The following is a 13,851-nucleotide window of genomic DNA, read 5'->3' on the forward strand; positions in this document are numbered from 1 at the left end:
AGCGCGGCCGCCCTCGCGCTCTGATTGTGACTCGGGATTGCGGGGGCTTCTCACCTGTCCCATGGAAATGTGGCCAAAGGCGCCAATTGTCCCTTCATCAAAATGGCGCCATCTCCCACTGCTGCCAGCGGGGCTGAGGCCTGCGCGAGGGCCGCCCCGTCCCCACGCTCTGTCTGCATGTGGCAGGCAGGCTGCCCTCCTGACGCTGGCTGCCACCTCCCGCTGGGCTCCAGGAGGCTGAAGCCGAGCCCACAGGCAGACTGGCTGAGGCCATGGTTCAGGGCCTGGACAGCGCATGGGGACTGTGAGGGGATGTGGGGGGAAGGCTGAGCGGGTTGCAGGGGGGTGTGGGGGCAGGGATAGGGGGCAGGCTGAGGGGGACAGAGGGATATGGGCATGAGGGAGACAGAGTGTGCAGGGGGAACGCTGACAGGGGTAGTAGGTGTGGAGGGCAGGAAGAAGGCTGAGGGGGCCAGGGAGTGTGGGGGGCAGGGGGAAGGCTGAGGGGGGCATGGGGATGGGGCAGAGGGGAGGCTGTGGGGGTTGGAGGTGATCATGTGGGATATAAGAGCGGCTGAGGGAGGTGCAGGGCATGTGGGGGCAGGGGGCAGAAGAATGTGCGGGAAGGTTAAGGGGGCCGGGGTGTGGGGAGCCGAGGGAGGCTGAGGGGGGTACAGGGGGATGGGGACAGGAAGGAGGCTAAGGGAGGCAGGAGGGAGGCTCAGGGAGATGTGGGGGGCAGGGGAGAGGCTAGGGTTTGTGCGCAGAGGACAGTCGTAGAATCATAGAATCATAGAATATCAGGGTTGGAAGAGACCTCAGGAGGTCATCTAGTCCAACCCCCTGCTCAAAGCAGGACCAATTCCCAACTAAATCATCCCAGCCAGGGCTTTGTCAAGCCGGGACTTAAAAACCTCCAAGGAAGGAGACTCCACCACCTCCCTAGGTAATGCATTTCGGTAGGGCTTAGGGGCCACAAACGAGACCAGGGCCCCCTGGTGCTAGGCGCTGTCCAAACACATGATGAGAGATTGGCCCCACCCCAGAGAGCCTACAGTCTACACAGACAAAAAGTGGGTGGGGAAACAGAGGCACGGAGAAATGAAGTGACCAAAGCTAAAGAGCAGGTCAGGAATAGAACCCAGGTGTCCTGACGCCCAGGCCTGTGCCCTCAACCAAACCTATACGGCTATCCTGAGGTCAGCACATCCTTCAAACGGGGACCTGTGCTCGGAACCAAATACAGGGCACGTTCCTTTTGGCTTCTTTCTGATGAATAAAGGGTAGTTGTTTTTAAAGCCCTGTGGGGTTTGATTTGCTTTTACATTAGAAATGCAGATCTTGTCCACCCTTCTTTTTTCGTGGCTGGCTCTATGGGTGACGACAGAACTACTGGGTTGACGAGGTCGGTTTATTATTATTTAACATTTCTCTCGTGGTAGTGCTGAAAGACCATTATCAGCTGGGCCCTACTTTTGCTGGGGCTGTACAGACATACCTCAAGTGTCACTCCCGTGCTATTCTGTTGTGTGCAGGTCATTATACCACGTTCACCACCACAGTATCACAGCACCTTCCAGTGGTGCATTACGCTACATGACTAACACCCATCACGTATTTGTTCCCTTGTCCTCTCCCAAGGGTGAGAAGTGTGCCCGATCAAGAGGGCTTTTTAATAATACACACACACACGTTGCTGTGTGTGTATATCAGAGAAGGCGCTGTAAAGAAATGCCTTGCATTGGAGCGGATGGTGGGGCGGTTTGGGATGGTCCTTAGTGGCACCTTAGAGACTAACAGGTATATACATAGCACATGAAAAGATGGGAGTTGTCTTACCAAGTGGGAGGTCAGTCTAATGAAGTCATCTGATGAAGTGGGTTCTAGCCCACTGTGACAATGCGGTTCTGGCGGAACCCAACTGAGAGTGCCAACTCAGGACAAATTGCTCAAATAGGGCAGTTACAGCCCAAGGCTGGGGTTTTCTCCACCTCTAAGGCAAACCAAACCAGCCAGACTAAGAGGACTCCAGTCTCACCCCACTGGCTAACTGCAAGTCTCACAAGCAATCTCCTTAGACACTCCAGTTTCCCAGTATTACCACCAGTACCACTCGTTATGGGGACAAATGGTTATGAAAACCAATACCCCAGTAAAAGAAAAAGGTTCTCCTGATCCCAAAGGACCAAGCCCCAGACCCAGGTCAATATACAAATCAGATCTTACCCACAAATCACGCTGTTGCCAATCCTTTAGAATCTAAAATCTAAAGGTTTATTCATAAAAGGAAAAAGATAGAGATGAGAGTTAGAATTGGTTAAATGGAATCAATTACATACAGTAATGGCAAAGTTCTTGGTTCAGGCTTGCAGCAGCGATGGAATAAACTGCAGGTTCAAATCAAGTCTCTGGAATACATCCCCCGCTGGGATGGGTCCTCAGTCCTTTGTTCAAAGCTTCAGCTTGTAGCAAAGTTCCTCAAGAGGTATGAAGCAGGATTGAAGACAAGATGGAGATGAGGCATCAGCCTTATATAGTCTTTTCCAGGTGTAAGAACACCTCTTTGTTCTTACTGTGGAAAATTACAGCAAAATGGAGTCTGGAGTCACATGGGCCAGTCCCTGCATACTTTGCTGAGTTACAAGGCGTGTCTGCCTTCTCTCAATGGGTCCATTGTATAGCTGATGGTCCTTAATGGGCCATCAAGCAGGCTAGGCAGAGCTAACACCAGTTTGTCTGGGATGTCACCCAGCAGCATAGCATAAGTTTGAAATACAGACAGTATAGAGCCAATATTCATAACTTCAACTACAAAAGTGATACACACATATAGACAGCATAATCATAACCAGTAAACCATAACCTTGTCTTAGACACCCCATTTGACCCCCTTTATACAAGATTTGCGTGCCACTACAGGACCTTGGTTGCAACAATGATCTATATGGTCCCAGATTATATCAATAACGTCACACCCACGAAAGCTTATGCCCAAATATATTTGTTAATCTCTAAGGTGCCACAAGGACTCCTCGTTGTTTTTGCTGATACAGACTAACATGGCTACCACACTGAAACCTGTCTCTTGCTATAGCATCCTACTGTGCCAGAGAAGCAAAACTATCACCCACAGTCTGTGCCCCAGAGAACTTACAGTCCAAACAGGGTGACAGAGAAGTATACTAAGACGTGCACAGTACACTCAGTGTGATCACAGATTTGCACAGCTTTCTCACAAGTACCAAGGATATGAAACCTGAGTGATCAAGGGAGGAAGGAAGGGGGTTTTGATCAGGCTGCTTGAAACAGGTGCATGGGGAGGAGGTCGGTTGTTCTGGTTGGCACCCATTTCACTCAAATGCCGAACACACAGTAGGGAGAAAAGCTCTCTTTGCTAAATATTCAGTGGTCATGCTCCTTTGGTTTGAGGCATTAGAAAACTCCCTCTGGAGCCCACCAGCAGAAACAGGGAAGCTAAGACTGGGTATGTCTAAAGTGAAAAACAAGAAAGAAACAATTTAAAAAAAAAAAGCCTTTTCATGCTTTCTTTATCCACCATAAAGTAGAAAAAAATAAGAGCTCAAACCCAATTGTTTAGCATGTCACCTTTAATGAGCGGAGGTGAACTTTGTTGAGATCCTAGGAACAGAGTGATGCACTGTATGATTATAGATGTGTCACTGTGTGTTTGTGTGTGAGTGCACCTTTGCTTACTCACCTATATCCACGCACATTTCAGAGGAGAGGGGAGGGGAAGGCAAAGCCGCCTCGGAAAGGTGAGCGGCGTCTGATATGGATTTTATTTGTGTGAACAGTTTGGGTGGCCGGCGCTCTCTTCCTTTCAGGCAGTATTTGCTAAATTAATGAGATGTCTCTGAGATGAATCACCGTGCAGCCTGGTGGCAGTACCTGCATTGCCGGCCGGCTTTGAACATTACTAGCGCACCTTTCACAGGAGTTTTACCTTCTAATACATCAGTGCCGCCCTCCATAGCGCCACCATAACACACGCCCTCAGCACCGCGACGCCACCCCACCTCCGCGGAGCGCCGCGGAGCCTAACACTCCCCCTCACGGAGCACCGCCAAATGCCGTGCCGTCGAACCCCCCCACCGAGCGCCACCGAACACCCCCCCGCGGAGCGCCGCGCCGTGCTGCTGAACCCTCCCACCGCCACACATATCTCCCACTGAGCGCCGCGCCACCAAACACCCCACCGCCGAGCCGTGCTGCCAAACAGTGCCCCCGCCCCCGCGGAGCGCCCTGCCGTGCCGCCACCCCCCCCACGGAGCACTGCTGCCGAATCCCACCCCCCAGTGACACCTACACGCCCAGCCGACGAAACAAAAACAACCCACCCCACCCCCAGCGACCAAACTCCCTCCCCCCCAAAAAAAATCCCCACCACCCCAAGATTGGCCGCCCCTTACCAGGTGCCGCCCCAAGCACGTGCTTGGTCGGCTGGTGCCTGGAGCCGGCCCTGCTTTCAGGGGCTGAGTGCGAGTCCCGGGCTTTGGGCACCAACAGGAGGGGCTGCCGTGATAGTGGGAGAAGCTCCTCTGACGCCGTGATGTTCAGGGCTGGGCCTGCGGGCAGAGCTCTGTGCGAGAGCCCCGGGGCTGAGGGCACAGACCTGCCCTGCTCTCCCCGCGTGTCTGACCCCATAGCAGAGAGGGTGCCAGGGCAGGGCACGGGGGACCTCAGCAGAGGAGAGGGCGGCGGGAGGCAGACGAGTGTTGCTGCTGGGTGCAGACAGTACCAGGCAGTGGCTGGCAGTTCCCCTGCTTTACGGGGAGGAGAGGGGAAGTGGAGTCTCCATTGGGGCAGCCAGCAGGAGCCGGGCATTACAGGCTGACTTTTCTACCTGGGATGATTACACCCGTTGGCCGGGGAGTCAAAAGCCGGATGTAAAAACATGCTCTGATTTGTTTTCTTTTTAGAAGAAGGAGCCCACCAGCCTCACTGTTCCTTCTCCCCACTCTGGTGAATACTGGGTCAGCCGCACGGACAAGCCAGTCTGGTGCCTTGCTTCAGGGCTCAGTTTCTTCTTCAGCTGAGGAGAAAGGAACCATGGAACAGCAACGTAACGTCACAGTCCCGTTCCCCACCTGTCCAGTGGGGTCTTCTGGCCTTTAGAGCTACTGGTCAGGGCCTCCCCCAGTCTGCGGGGGGCCACAGGGCCTGCTGGCCTCCTCCCAGCCTCTGCTGAGGCTACAGGACAGAGGCCTCTTCAGTTTGCAGAAAGAAAGAAATCTCTGGGGTGAGCACACAGCAGATGTCTGTTTTCCCAGGGCCAGATGCTGCCACCTTGTCACTGGAAGGGCCCGTGTGAGCTCTGACCACAGATGAGGGAGGACGCCCAGCCTGGCTAGACAGATTCCTTAATGCCATGGCTGGGGACAGAAGCCTGCAGCCAAAGCTCACACTGCAGGAAACAACCTGCAGAGGCCTTTCATCTCCCCAGGGTCAGACGTCACCACTAGGAGAATGTGAGTGCCGGAGCACTGGGGGAGCTGGCCTGAGATGGCATCCCAGGGCACAACCACCTGTGTCAAGTCCATTCTGTTTCCATGCTCAGCAAAGATGCAGGGAGCTATGCGGTCAGGAGAGGCGCTGGTCAGAATTTGCCAGTGGAACTGTTTTTCCATCAGAAATTGCCAGCTTGTCAAAATCCAAACGTTTCATGGGAACACGTCGATTTGGACAAACCTTCCGACAGAAAGCAGGCAGGTTTTGCACGGAAAGCTGCTTGGCTCCCTGCCAGCTCGCCCGCCTGCCCACCTGCTTGACAGGCTGATGGGGGGCCTGGGCTTCCAGGCTGCAGAGAGAAGGCCCTGGCTCCCAAGATCCCAGGGTCCCCGAAATCCTCTCCTTGCAGGGGTAATGTTCTGGTTACTGCACAGCTCTAGGAGGAGGGGAGGTATCCGATGCCCCACAAGCCACCAATCCTCCCTGCCAAGGTCCCAGTAACTACGATAGCCTGTGAGAACATCCTAACCTTTAGGTCACTTTCCCTGCCAGGTAAAAGGGTGTGACCTGGACCCCTCCCTGCCACCGGAGTCCAGCACTGCCGAGAAAGCCAAGTGTGGACTAAACTAAGCCCCTGGTTAACCCTTTCCCAGAGGAATCCAGAAGCCACTGATAATTGCAGGCTACATGGTGACCTCTCTCTCAGGTTACTCCCCCATCCTGGAATAGAGGTTGGTGAGTCCTGGACGAACGCCGTTCAGCTGGGAACATGCTCCCCCTTCTCGTGCCGAGGACTACATGAGATGGGTGTAGTGGGCACTCCCGATAAAGGGGACAGTGTGACAGCTGCCTTTCAAATAGGCCCCAGGCATGGGTGGGCCACAGCACCCAATTCCTCTGCCCCCGCAACTTTCTTTGCTGCTTTAACGTACAATCACAACCTGCTCCGCTGACACCTCTGACTCCTGAAAGCCCTAATGCTCCTGGGGAGCAGGCCATGCCCTGCCCTGCCCTGGCTGCCCCGGGTGTTACCTCGGAGGGAATCGTTCTAGATTCCAATGAGTGGCAGGTCCAGGGAAGAGCCTTATCTGGGGGGAGGCTGTACCAGACCCCCCCCGACCCAGGCAGGCTCCCAGGTACTCTCTGCTCGGGGCTGATAAGGCTCCTTAGCAGTTTCTCTCCAAACAAATTCCAGTTCAAGACACCTGAGAGCTCCACAGCAGGGCAGCATCCCCAGAGCGCAGCAGGACGCGGGTTAGGGGGAGCAGTCGGTAGCAGCACCTGCCCCTCGTACGGCAGGAGCGAGAAGTGCCAGCCTCTCTGCACAGAGCAGCAGTGTTCAGCCTGGGCCAGACGTGCTGCGGTGATGGGTAAGAGCGGGCTCGGAGAGCCAGAGGGTCTGTGGGGCAGCGCTGGGCCCTTCTGCTCCGCACTAGGGCTGAGTGGGCATGTTCAGCTGGGATTGGAACCCACCAGCACTTGTGGGTGCGAATGTGGGGCTGGAACGCAACGTGGGGCGCTCCCACCTCGCCCGGGGACGACTGGGGGGAAGGGCAGAGAGTCACCTGGGCTGAGACCCCAGCTCCAGGGAGACAGTCACCCCGGCCCAGCCGGGTTAAATTGCCCAGCTGTGTGACAGCCCCCCCATCCCCGAGGGGTTCCCGCCCCCCCGGTATGTCACAGCAGGGTACGGTGTACCGGCAAGAGCCGGTGCGCTGTACCAGGGTGGCCCAGCTTCCCCAGGGGGCAATTTAAAGGACCTAGGGCTCCCAGCAGGGGCCGGAGCCCCAGGCCCTTTAAATTGCCACCAGACCCCCACTGCTGGAGCTCTGGGATAGGGCTGCGGGGCTCTGGGGGCTATTTAAAAAGTCCGGGGCTCCCGTTGCCTCTACCGCCCTGGCCCTTTAAATAGCCACTGGAGCCCCGCTGCTTCCCCAGGGCTCCCGCGGCTATTTAAAGGGCAGGGGCGGTAGAAGCAGGGGAGCCCTGGGCCCTTTAAATAGCCCCCAGAGCCCTGGGATAGCGGGGGACTTGGGGGCTATTTAAAGGGCCGGGGCTCCAGCTGCCTCTGCTGCACCCCGTCCCCGCACCAGCCCCGCACCCCCTGCTCTGCCCGCAGCCAGCCCCGTCTCCAGCCAGCCCTGCACCTCCTGCCCACAGCCAGCCTCTGCCGCACCCCCTGCCCTGTCTCCAGGCAACCCCTGCCGCACCCCCCTGCGGCCCTGCGCAAAGCCAGCCAGTCCCACACACCCGTCTCCAGCCAGCCCCGCACCCCTTGCCCTGCCTGCAGCCAGACCCTACCTCCAGTGAGCCCCTGCCCTGCCTCCAGCCAGCCCCATGTCCACTGGTGCCCTGCAGTTCCCAGGGCAGTAACCCTGCACACCTGCTTCAATGAGGGGGGCAGGGAGCAGCTGGGACCCACACATGTGCACACCACTAGGGTGACCAGACAGCAAGTGTCAAAAATCGGGACAGCGGGTGGGGGATAATAGGATCCTATAAGAAAAAGACCCCAAAATCGGGACTGTCCCTATAAAATCAGGACATCTGGTCACCCTAGCACACCCCCAGGGAATGGCGGGGACCCACACACGTGAAATGGAGCTCATTAATAACCGATCAACAGCATATATGATGCAATGTACATAATATATAATTTTATTATTTATATAGTTATGAAAAGTAAATAATACATGGAAGAAATGAAAGGCTTTTTTTTACATTATTTTTTTTGTTAGTCATCCCTGCTGGGGCCCCGCCAAAAATGTTCGAATTGGGCCCCGCCCTTCCTAAAGCCGGCCCTGCTGGAGAGAACAGGAGGATTCAGTCAGCAGGGGCTGCCGATCCGTCCCATTCACCAGGGCTGCCATCCTGCGGCTTCAGCATTAGTGGCTGGGGTGACTTGGGGAAAGGTCTCAACCTCCCCACATCCCACTTCACTGCTGCCAGAATCCCTCCTGCCCCCCCGCTACAGTCCCCTCCCTACCCAACCTGGGTGGGGCTGGAGGAGAGGGGTCTGAGAACTTGAGCTGTGGATTGGAGGTGGAACAGCTGTCAGGGGCACTGAGGGGGAGGTGGCAGGAGCTCCCCGTACAAGGAGGGGGGTTGCCACTGGAGGTCACTAGGAAGGACAACAAGACTCCATCCTGGGGGTCAGGAGGGGTAATCCATGCCTCAGAGGTGGGCAGGGGCTGGGTGGAAATGCTGCTGGTTCCAGGGGCCGTTAATCCCCCCTGATTCCTCGGAGGTGTCTGAGTCTCAGACAGGTTCTCGTTCCCTTGCAGCAGGAGGACGTCACGGCCAATGTGATGCGCCAGCTCCGTATCATGCGGCACTTGCGCCAGGTGCCCGAGGTGCTGCAGGGCCTGTGCCTCTGAGGCCACCAGCAACTCCCGCTCCCTGCTGCGGGTACTGCTCTGGCTCTCTGTAAATGGGGAGCTAGTGGAAGGAGAAATGGAGCCCCCTGGCACTCACAGAAAGCTGATTACAGAATGAGCCCGAAGTGAGAGGCACCATATCCGCCCCCCTAAATAGCCAGACTTCAGTGGTGATACACCCCAGCTGGGGTAGCAACAGGATTGAGAACGAGGTAGGAAGTTCAGAGCAGCAAGGAAAGCCTGGAGGGGAACTTGAGAAGAGAGGTTGGAAAAGTGCAGCAAAGAGAAAGGTGCAGACCTAGCTGTTGGGTCCAGGGCCCTGAGCTGCTATCAATGTCAGGGTGGGACTGGGTTCCCCTACCGGCCCCAGAGGAGGCGGCGTACACGCACCTGGAGAGGGTTCCCAAGCCCAGCAAGGGGGCTACAGGCTGAGCAAGTGCCCCAGCGATGGCAGAAGGACTTCTGTCTGTGGAAAGATCCCTTTGGACTTTTAGTGTGAGGCAAGCTGGGCCCCAGAAGGGTGGACTAAAGGTGGTGACCTGGCCGGAGTTACCAGGGAGAAACTGCCGTGGTGCTGGAGCGACCATGGATGGGGGACGCTAGCCCAGCAAGAGGGCTGTGACGCTGCTCCCAATGCTACACTCAGTTTCTCAGAAATGAGTAGACTTTATGGGCAGAAGAGACAGTTAGAGCATCTAATCTAACCCCCTGCATATCACAGGCCTTTCTGCACCATATGGGGCAGGCAGAGCTCTGCCTGGGCGCAGGGGGAATGGGATGGGGGTAGATCAAGGAAAGCGGGGAGGGGAATGGGTGAGAGGGAAAGAGCTCCTGTCCCAGATGAAGGAATTTGGGGGCAGAGGAAAGGACCCTGCTCCACAGAGAGGGGAGAGAGTTTCTGTGAGTGCCAGGGGGCTCCATTTCCCCTTCCACTAGCTCCCCATTTACAGAGAGCCAGAGCAGTACCTGCAGCAGAGAGCGGGAGTTGCCGGTGGCCTCAGAGGCACAGGCCCTGCAGCGCCTCGGTCACCTGGCGCAAGTGCCGCATGATACGGAGCTGGCGCATCACATTGGCCGTGACGTCCTCCTGCTGCAAGGGAACGAGAACCTGTCTGAGACTCAGACGCCTCCGAGGAATCAGGGGGGATTAACGGCCCCTGGAACCAGCAGCATTTCCACCCAGCCCCTGCCCACCTCTGAGGGATGGATTCCCCCTCCTGACCCCCAGGATGGAGTCTTGTTGTCCTTCCTAGGGACCTCCAGTGGCAACCCCCCTCCTTGTACAGGGAGCTCCTGCCACTTCCCCCTCAGTGCCCCTGACAGCTGTTCCACCTCCAATCCACAGCTCAAGTTCTCAGACCCCTCTCCTCCAGCCCCACCCAGGTTGGGTAGGGAGGGGACTGGAGCGGGGGGGCAAGAGGGATTCTGGCAGCAGTGAAGTGGGATGTGGGGAGGTTGAGACCTTTCCCCAAGTCACCCCAGCCACTAATGCTGAAGCCGCAGGATGGCAGCCCTGGTGAATGGGACGGATCGGCAGCCCCTGCTGACTAGGGTTACCATACGTCACGTTTTTCCCGGACATGTCCTGCTTTTCGGCAATCAAACCCCCGTCTGGGGGGAATTGCCGAAAAGCCAAACATGTCCGGCAAAATGCCGGCCAGGCACTTCCCCTCCCGCAGCTGCTCTGCTCCGCTCCTTCCCTCTCAGACTTTAAGAGCCGAGCTGCCCGAGCCAGCGCTACCGGCTTCGGGCAGCCCCCCCGCCTCCGGACCCCGAGCAACGGGCCAGGCACTTCCCTTCCCGGGCTCCAGCTGAGCTGCTCCGCTCCTCCCCTCTCAGACTTTAAGGCTCTAGCTGCGCTGGGGAAGCGCCGGCCGGGGGCGCAGGGTCTGGGGGCTGCCCGGCAAACCGTGAAGCCGGTAGCGCTGGGGCAGCCCTTTCCCCATGGCTGGGAGTGGGAGGGAGCGGAGTTAGGGCGGGGAAGGAGCGGAGTTGGGGCGGGGCTAGGGGTGAGGAAATGGGCGGGGCCAGGGCCCGTGGAGGGTCCTCTTTTTTTATTTATTAGACATGGCAACCCTACTGCTGACTGAATCCTCCTGTTCTCTCCAGAACGGGTCCAGCCTTGCCAGCAGCAGGACAAGCGTCCCCTGCCCATGTGCCTCAGCCCTGCCTGGTCAGACGCCATCACCCATCAGTCCTTGGCCTCCCAGGCTGCCAGTGATGGGAGCAACTCTGGGTGGTGGCTCGGGTGACACAGACACCAGACCACTAGGAATTGGGTGCGGCCCTATGGGACAGGAGAGTCTCGCAGGGGGCACTTGGGGGACTCTCCTGCCCTTCCCAAGAGCGATAGCACCCTGTCCTAAGAACGTAAGTCTGGGATGAGGCAAAGCTTGTCATTAATTAGCCTGGCTAAAGAGCTGGGTGGAGCTGCTCCGCGGACAAGCTGGCTCGCTCCTGCTCATGGAGGTGAATTCATCTCCCTTCCCAGGAGCACCTGCTCTCCCTTTCATTCGACACCAGGCTCCTTGTGCCAGGCCAGCGAATGGCCACAGGATGGGAATGAGGCCTGGGCCCCGCCCCAATCTCCTGAGTCTAATGCAGCTGCTCACCTTGTCCCCCATCAGCTGCTGGGTTTCCCCCAGGAGGGAGTAGGTGACAGGGAGAGAGACACACACACACACATTTGTCCTTCTGGTTGCAGGGCTTGTGTCCTTCCAATCCCATTGGTGGCTGCACAGTGGGCAGAGTCCTCGCTGCGTGCCCGGCCCAACAGAATTGCAGGGCATGGTGTGGAACACAGAAAGAGATAGAGAGACTCATCCTCCAGCCGGCGTCAGTCTGAGAGAAATTGGCTGGGGTCCCAGTCTCAGTCTTCTAGCGGGTGCCATTTCCCAGCTGGGTTCCTTACCCCTCTGGTGCAGCAGCAGCTGGTAGAGCCGGTAAACCCCCTCCCTGGCCTGCCAGCTGATGTCCTTGGCTGGGTCACTGACGGAAAGAGCCAGCTGTGCCATGTGGTGACCCATCCTGGGGAATTCCGCTGAGTTCTAATGGACGGGAGAGGGAGAGGGGACTCCATCAGCATTTTCATGTCAGCTCCCAGTCCCCCCCCGGGCCAGGACTCTCCTTCCCCTCAGCCCCTCTGCAGGAGCTGCTAGAGCCAGACCCTTAATTTCCTCTGCCCCCAAGGAAGCCTGGAGCACAGGGCTGTGGGCAGGGCCCTCCATGAGAACTTGCTTCCCCAGCTGCTCCAGGATGACAGGGAGCCATGAACCTGGAGCACAGTCCCCTTAAAAGCCCAGAGTCACCACTTAACTAGGACAAGAAGAACTTGACTCAAGCCAGGCTCACTCTCTGCTCTGACTCTGCCTCCCCAAGAGGAACACTCCTAACCCACAGCCCCTGCAGCAGCAGATCCTACAGCCCGTCGGAGCCAGCCCACCTACCCCTGGAGTCAGGAAGCTGGGGTCAGAGGTCACTTACGTCAAACTCAGGGAGGGTGATGGTGGATCTGAGCAGGGCCGTGCTGCTCTTAACGGCCCTGGCTCTCTCTCGCGGCACCCTGGACACGATCCAGTAGTTAATGTGCTGTGGGGAAAGGAGGCATTGCACTGACTGCCCTGACCAAGGACGCCCACTGGGGGCCCGGCTAGGAGGACTGACTGGAAAATGGATCTAAGAGTGAAGGTAAAATTGCCCCCACCCCTCTCATCGGGCTCACCTCCAAGATGTACTGGAGCCTGTCGGTGTCTGGGGACTCTGCCAGCAGGTTCCCCAGCATGGCGTCCAGGAGGTCTGGCAAGACCCTAGGCAGATCCTGAAAGCAAGGGAGAGCCATGGGTCAGAGTTAGGGAAACTGGGGCTACATCTGCCACAGGATGGGAAGTGGGGTCTCTGGGAAGCACTGGTGAGACCCCAAACACATATCCTGGCCTCTCTCATTCACATCCCACTGCAGGCAATTAGCAAGGATTCATGGCAGGATGACAGCTGGCTCTTCAATCCATGACTTTAGCATGATCTACCTGCACTTGGGTGGTGTCCTTCTCCATGCCCAGGGTGAAGACGGCGTGCAGGGCAGCTCGGAGGAGGTGGGTCTCCAGCTCTGGCTCCAGGGCAGGCGTCATGGTGCTGGCAAGAGAGAGGAGCCGATATTAGACTGTGCAGTGCGGGGATGGGACTGGCACCAACACGCAGGTGAAACTGCAGCAAAATAGGCACAGGCTGGCAAGAATGGAAACAGAGGCACCGAGCCAGGGAATGACAAGGCCAAGGTTTCTCAGAAAGACAGTGGCAGGGCAGGAATAGCACCTGTTCCCTGGACCCTGCTGCCCCTCCTGTATCTGATCCTGGGAGTGAGCCTCTCCCCAAAGCCGTTGCAATGTTACTGGAGTGAAAAGAACAGCCCAGCCAGGAGAGAGTGACCCTTCCCCGCACCTCTGCCAGAGGAGCCACCCTTGGGCGGTGACTTGGGAGTGGGAGGGGCAGTGACTCCCAGCCCTGGGCCTGAGCAGCACTGGGGTTAGGGGAACCGGGTCGGAGGGTCTCGGTACCTGAGGTTGCCCACAGCAATCAGGGAGTTAGCGAGGACGGCGCCGGGTGGAGAGTTATCAGGCAGCTCCTCAATGAGCTCCTGTGAGACCCAAAGGAGACAAAGGAGCGTGTGAGATTCGGGCCTCACTGACACTTCCCAGTGAGGAGATTACACAGCCAGGGCCCCACACAGCCAGCAGGATCCCCCCCACCTGCCTCCCGCTCCTCCGATTCCTGCCCAATAGTGACCACTCTCCGAATTTCTCCCGTCTCTTCGCCCCGACCATTTCTGGTTTCTGCAGACTAGATGTTTTAGCAAAGTTTAGAATTCCTTGGTGCTCAACACCGTGAAACTCCCCTTTCTCCTTCACAAAGGGTTTTAACGCCCCTTATCTCACCCAGGCTCTCGACTGCCCAAAGTTGGAGAATTGTCCCTGTTCCCACTGCAGAGCACCCCCCACGACACACACAC

General features: G+C 57.3%; 1 protein-coding gene across 1 annotated transcript; it reads right to left on the minus strand.

Annotated features, from left to right (window-relative positions):
• Positions 1–9,817: 9,817 nt before the first annotated feature.
• On the minus strand, positions 9,818–13,542 carry LOC135977669 (maestro heat-like repeat-containing protein family member 1). Its single transcript, XM_065578895.1, has 5 exons — positions 13,400–13,542; positions 12,872–12,977; positions 12,568–12,663; positions 12,330–12,434; positions 9,818–11,893 (listed from the first exon to the last, which is right to left on the minus strand). Exons 2-5 carry the CDS (start codon positions 12,971–12,973, stop codon positions 11,666–11,668), a joined length of 531 nt encoding a protein of 176 aa, XP_065434967.1. The 5' UTR covers positions 12,974–12,977; positions 13,400–13,542; the 3' UTR covers positions 9,818–11,665.
• Positions 13,543–13,851: the final 309 nt, after the last annotated feature.

Source organism: Chrysemys picta, unplaced genomic scaffold (assembly GCF_011386835.1).
Source record: "Chrysemys picta bellii isolate R12L10 unplaced genomic scaffold, ASM1138683v2 scaf9, whole genome shotgun sequence".
Taxonomy (NCBI): Eukaryota; Metazoa; Chordata; order Testudines; family Emydidae; genus Chrysemys; species Chrysemys picta.

What these genes read in the sequence shown, in the direction of transcription:
- LOC135977669 (XM_065578895.1), bottom strand. Translation starts at nt 12,973, where the DNA reads ATGACGCCTGCCCTGGAGCCAGAGCTGGAGACCCACCTCCTCCGAGCT. An exon ending in GGCTCCAGTACATCTTGGAG is followed by an intron (nt 12,435 to 12,567) that starts GTGAGCCCGATG and finishes CTTTCCCCACAG; the next exon opens with CACATTAACTACTGGATCGT. An exon ending in TCACCCTCCCTGAGTTTGAC is followed by an intron (nt 11,894 to 12,329) that starts GTAAGTGACCTC and finishes CCCGTCCATTAG; the next exon opens with AACTCAGCGGAATTCCCCAG.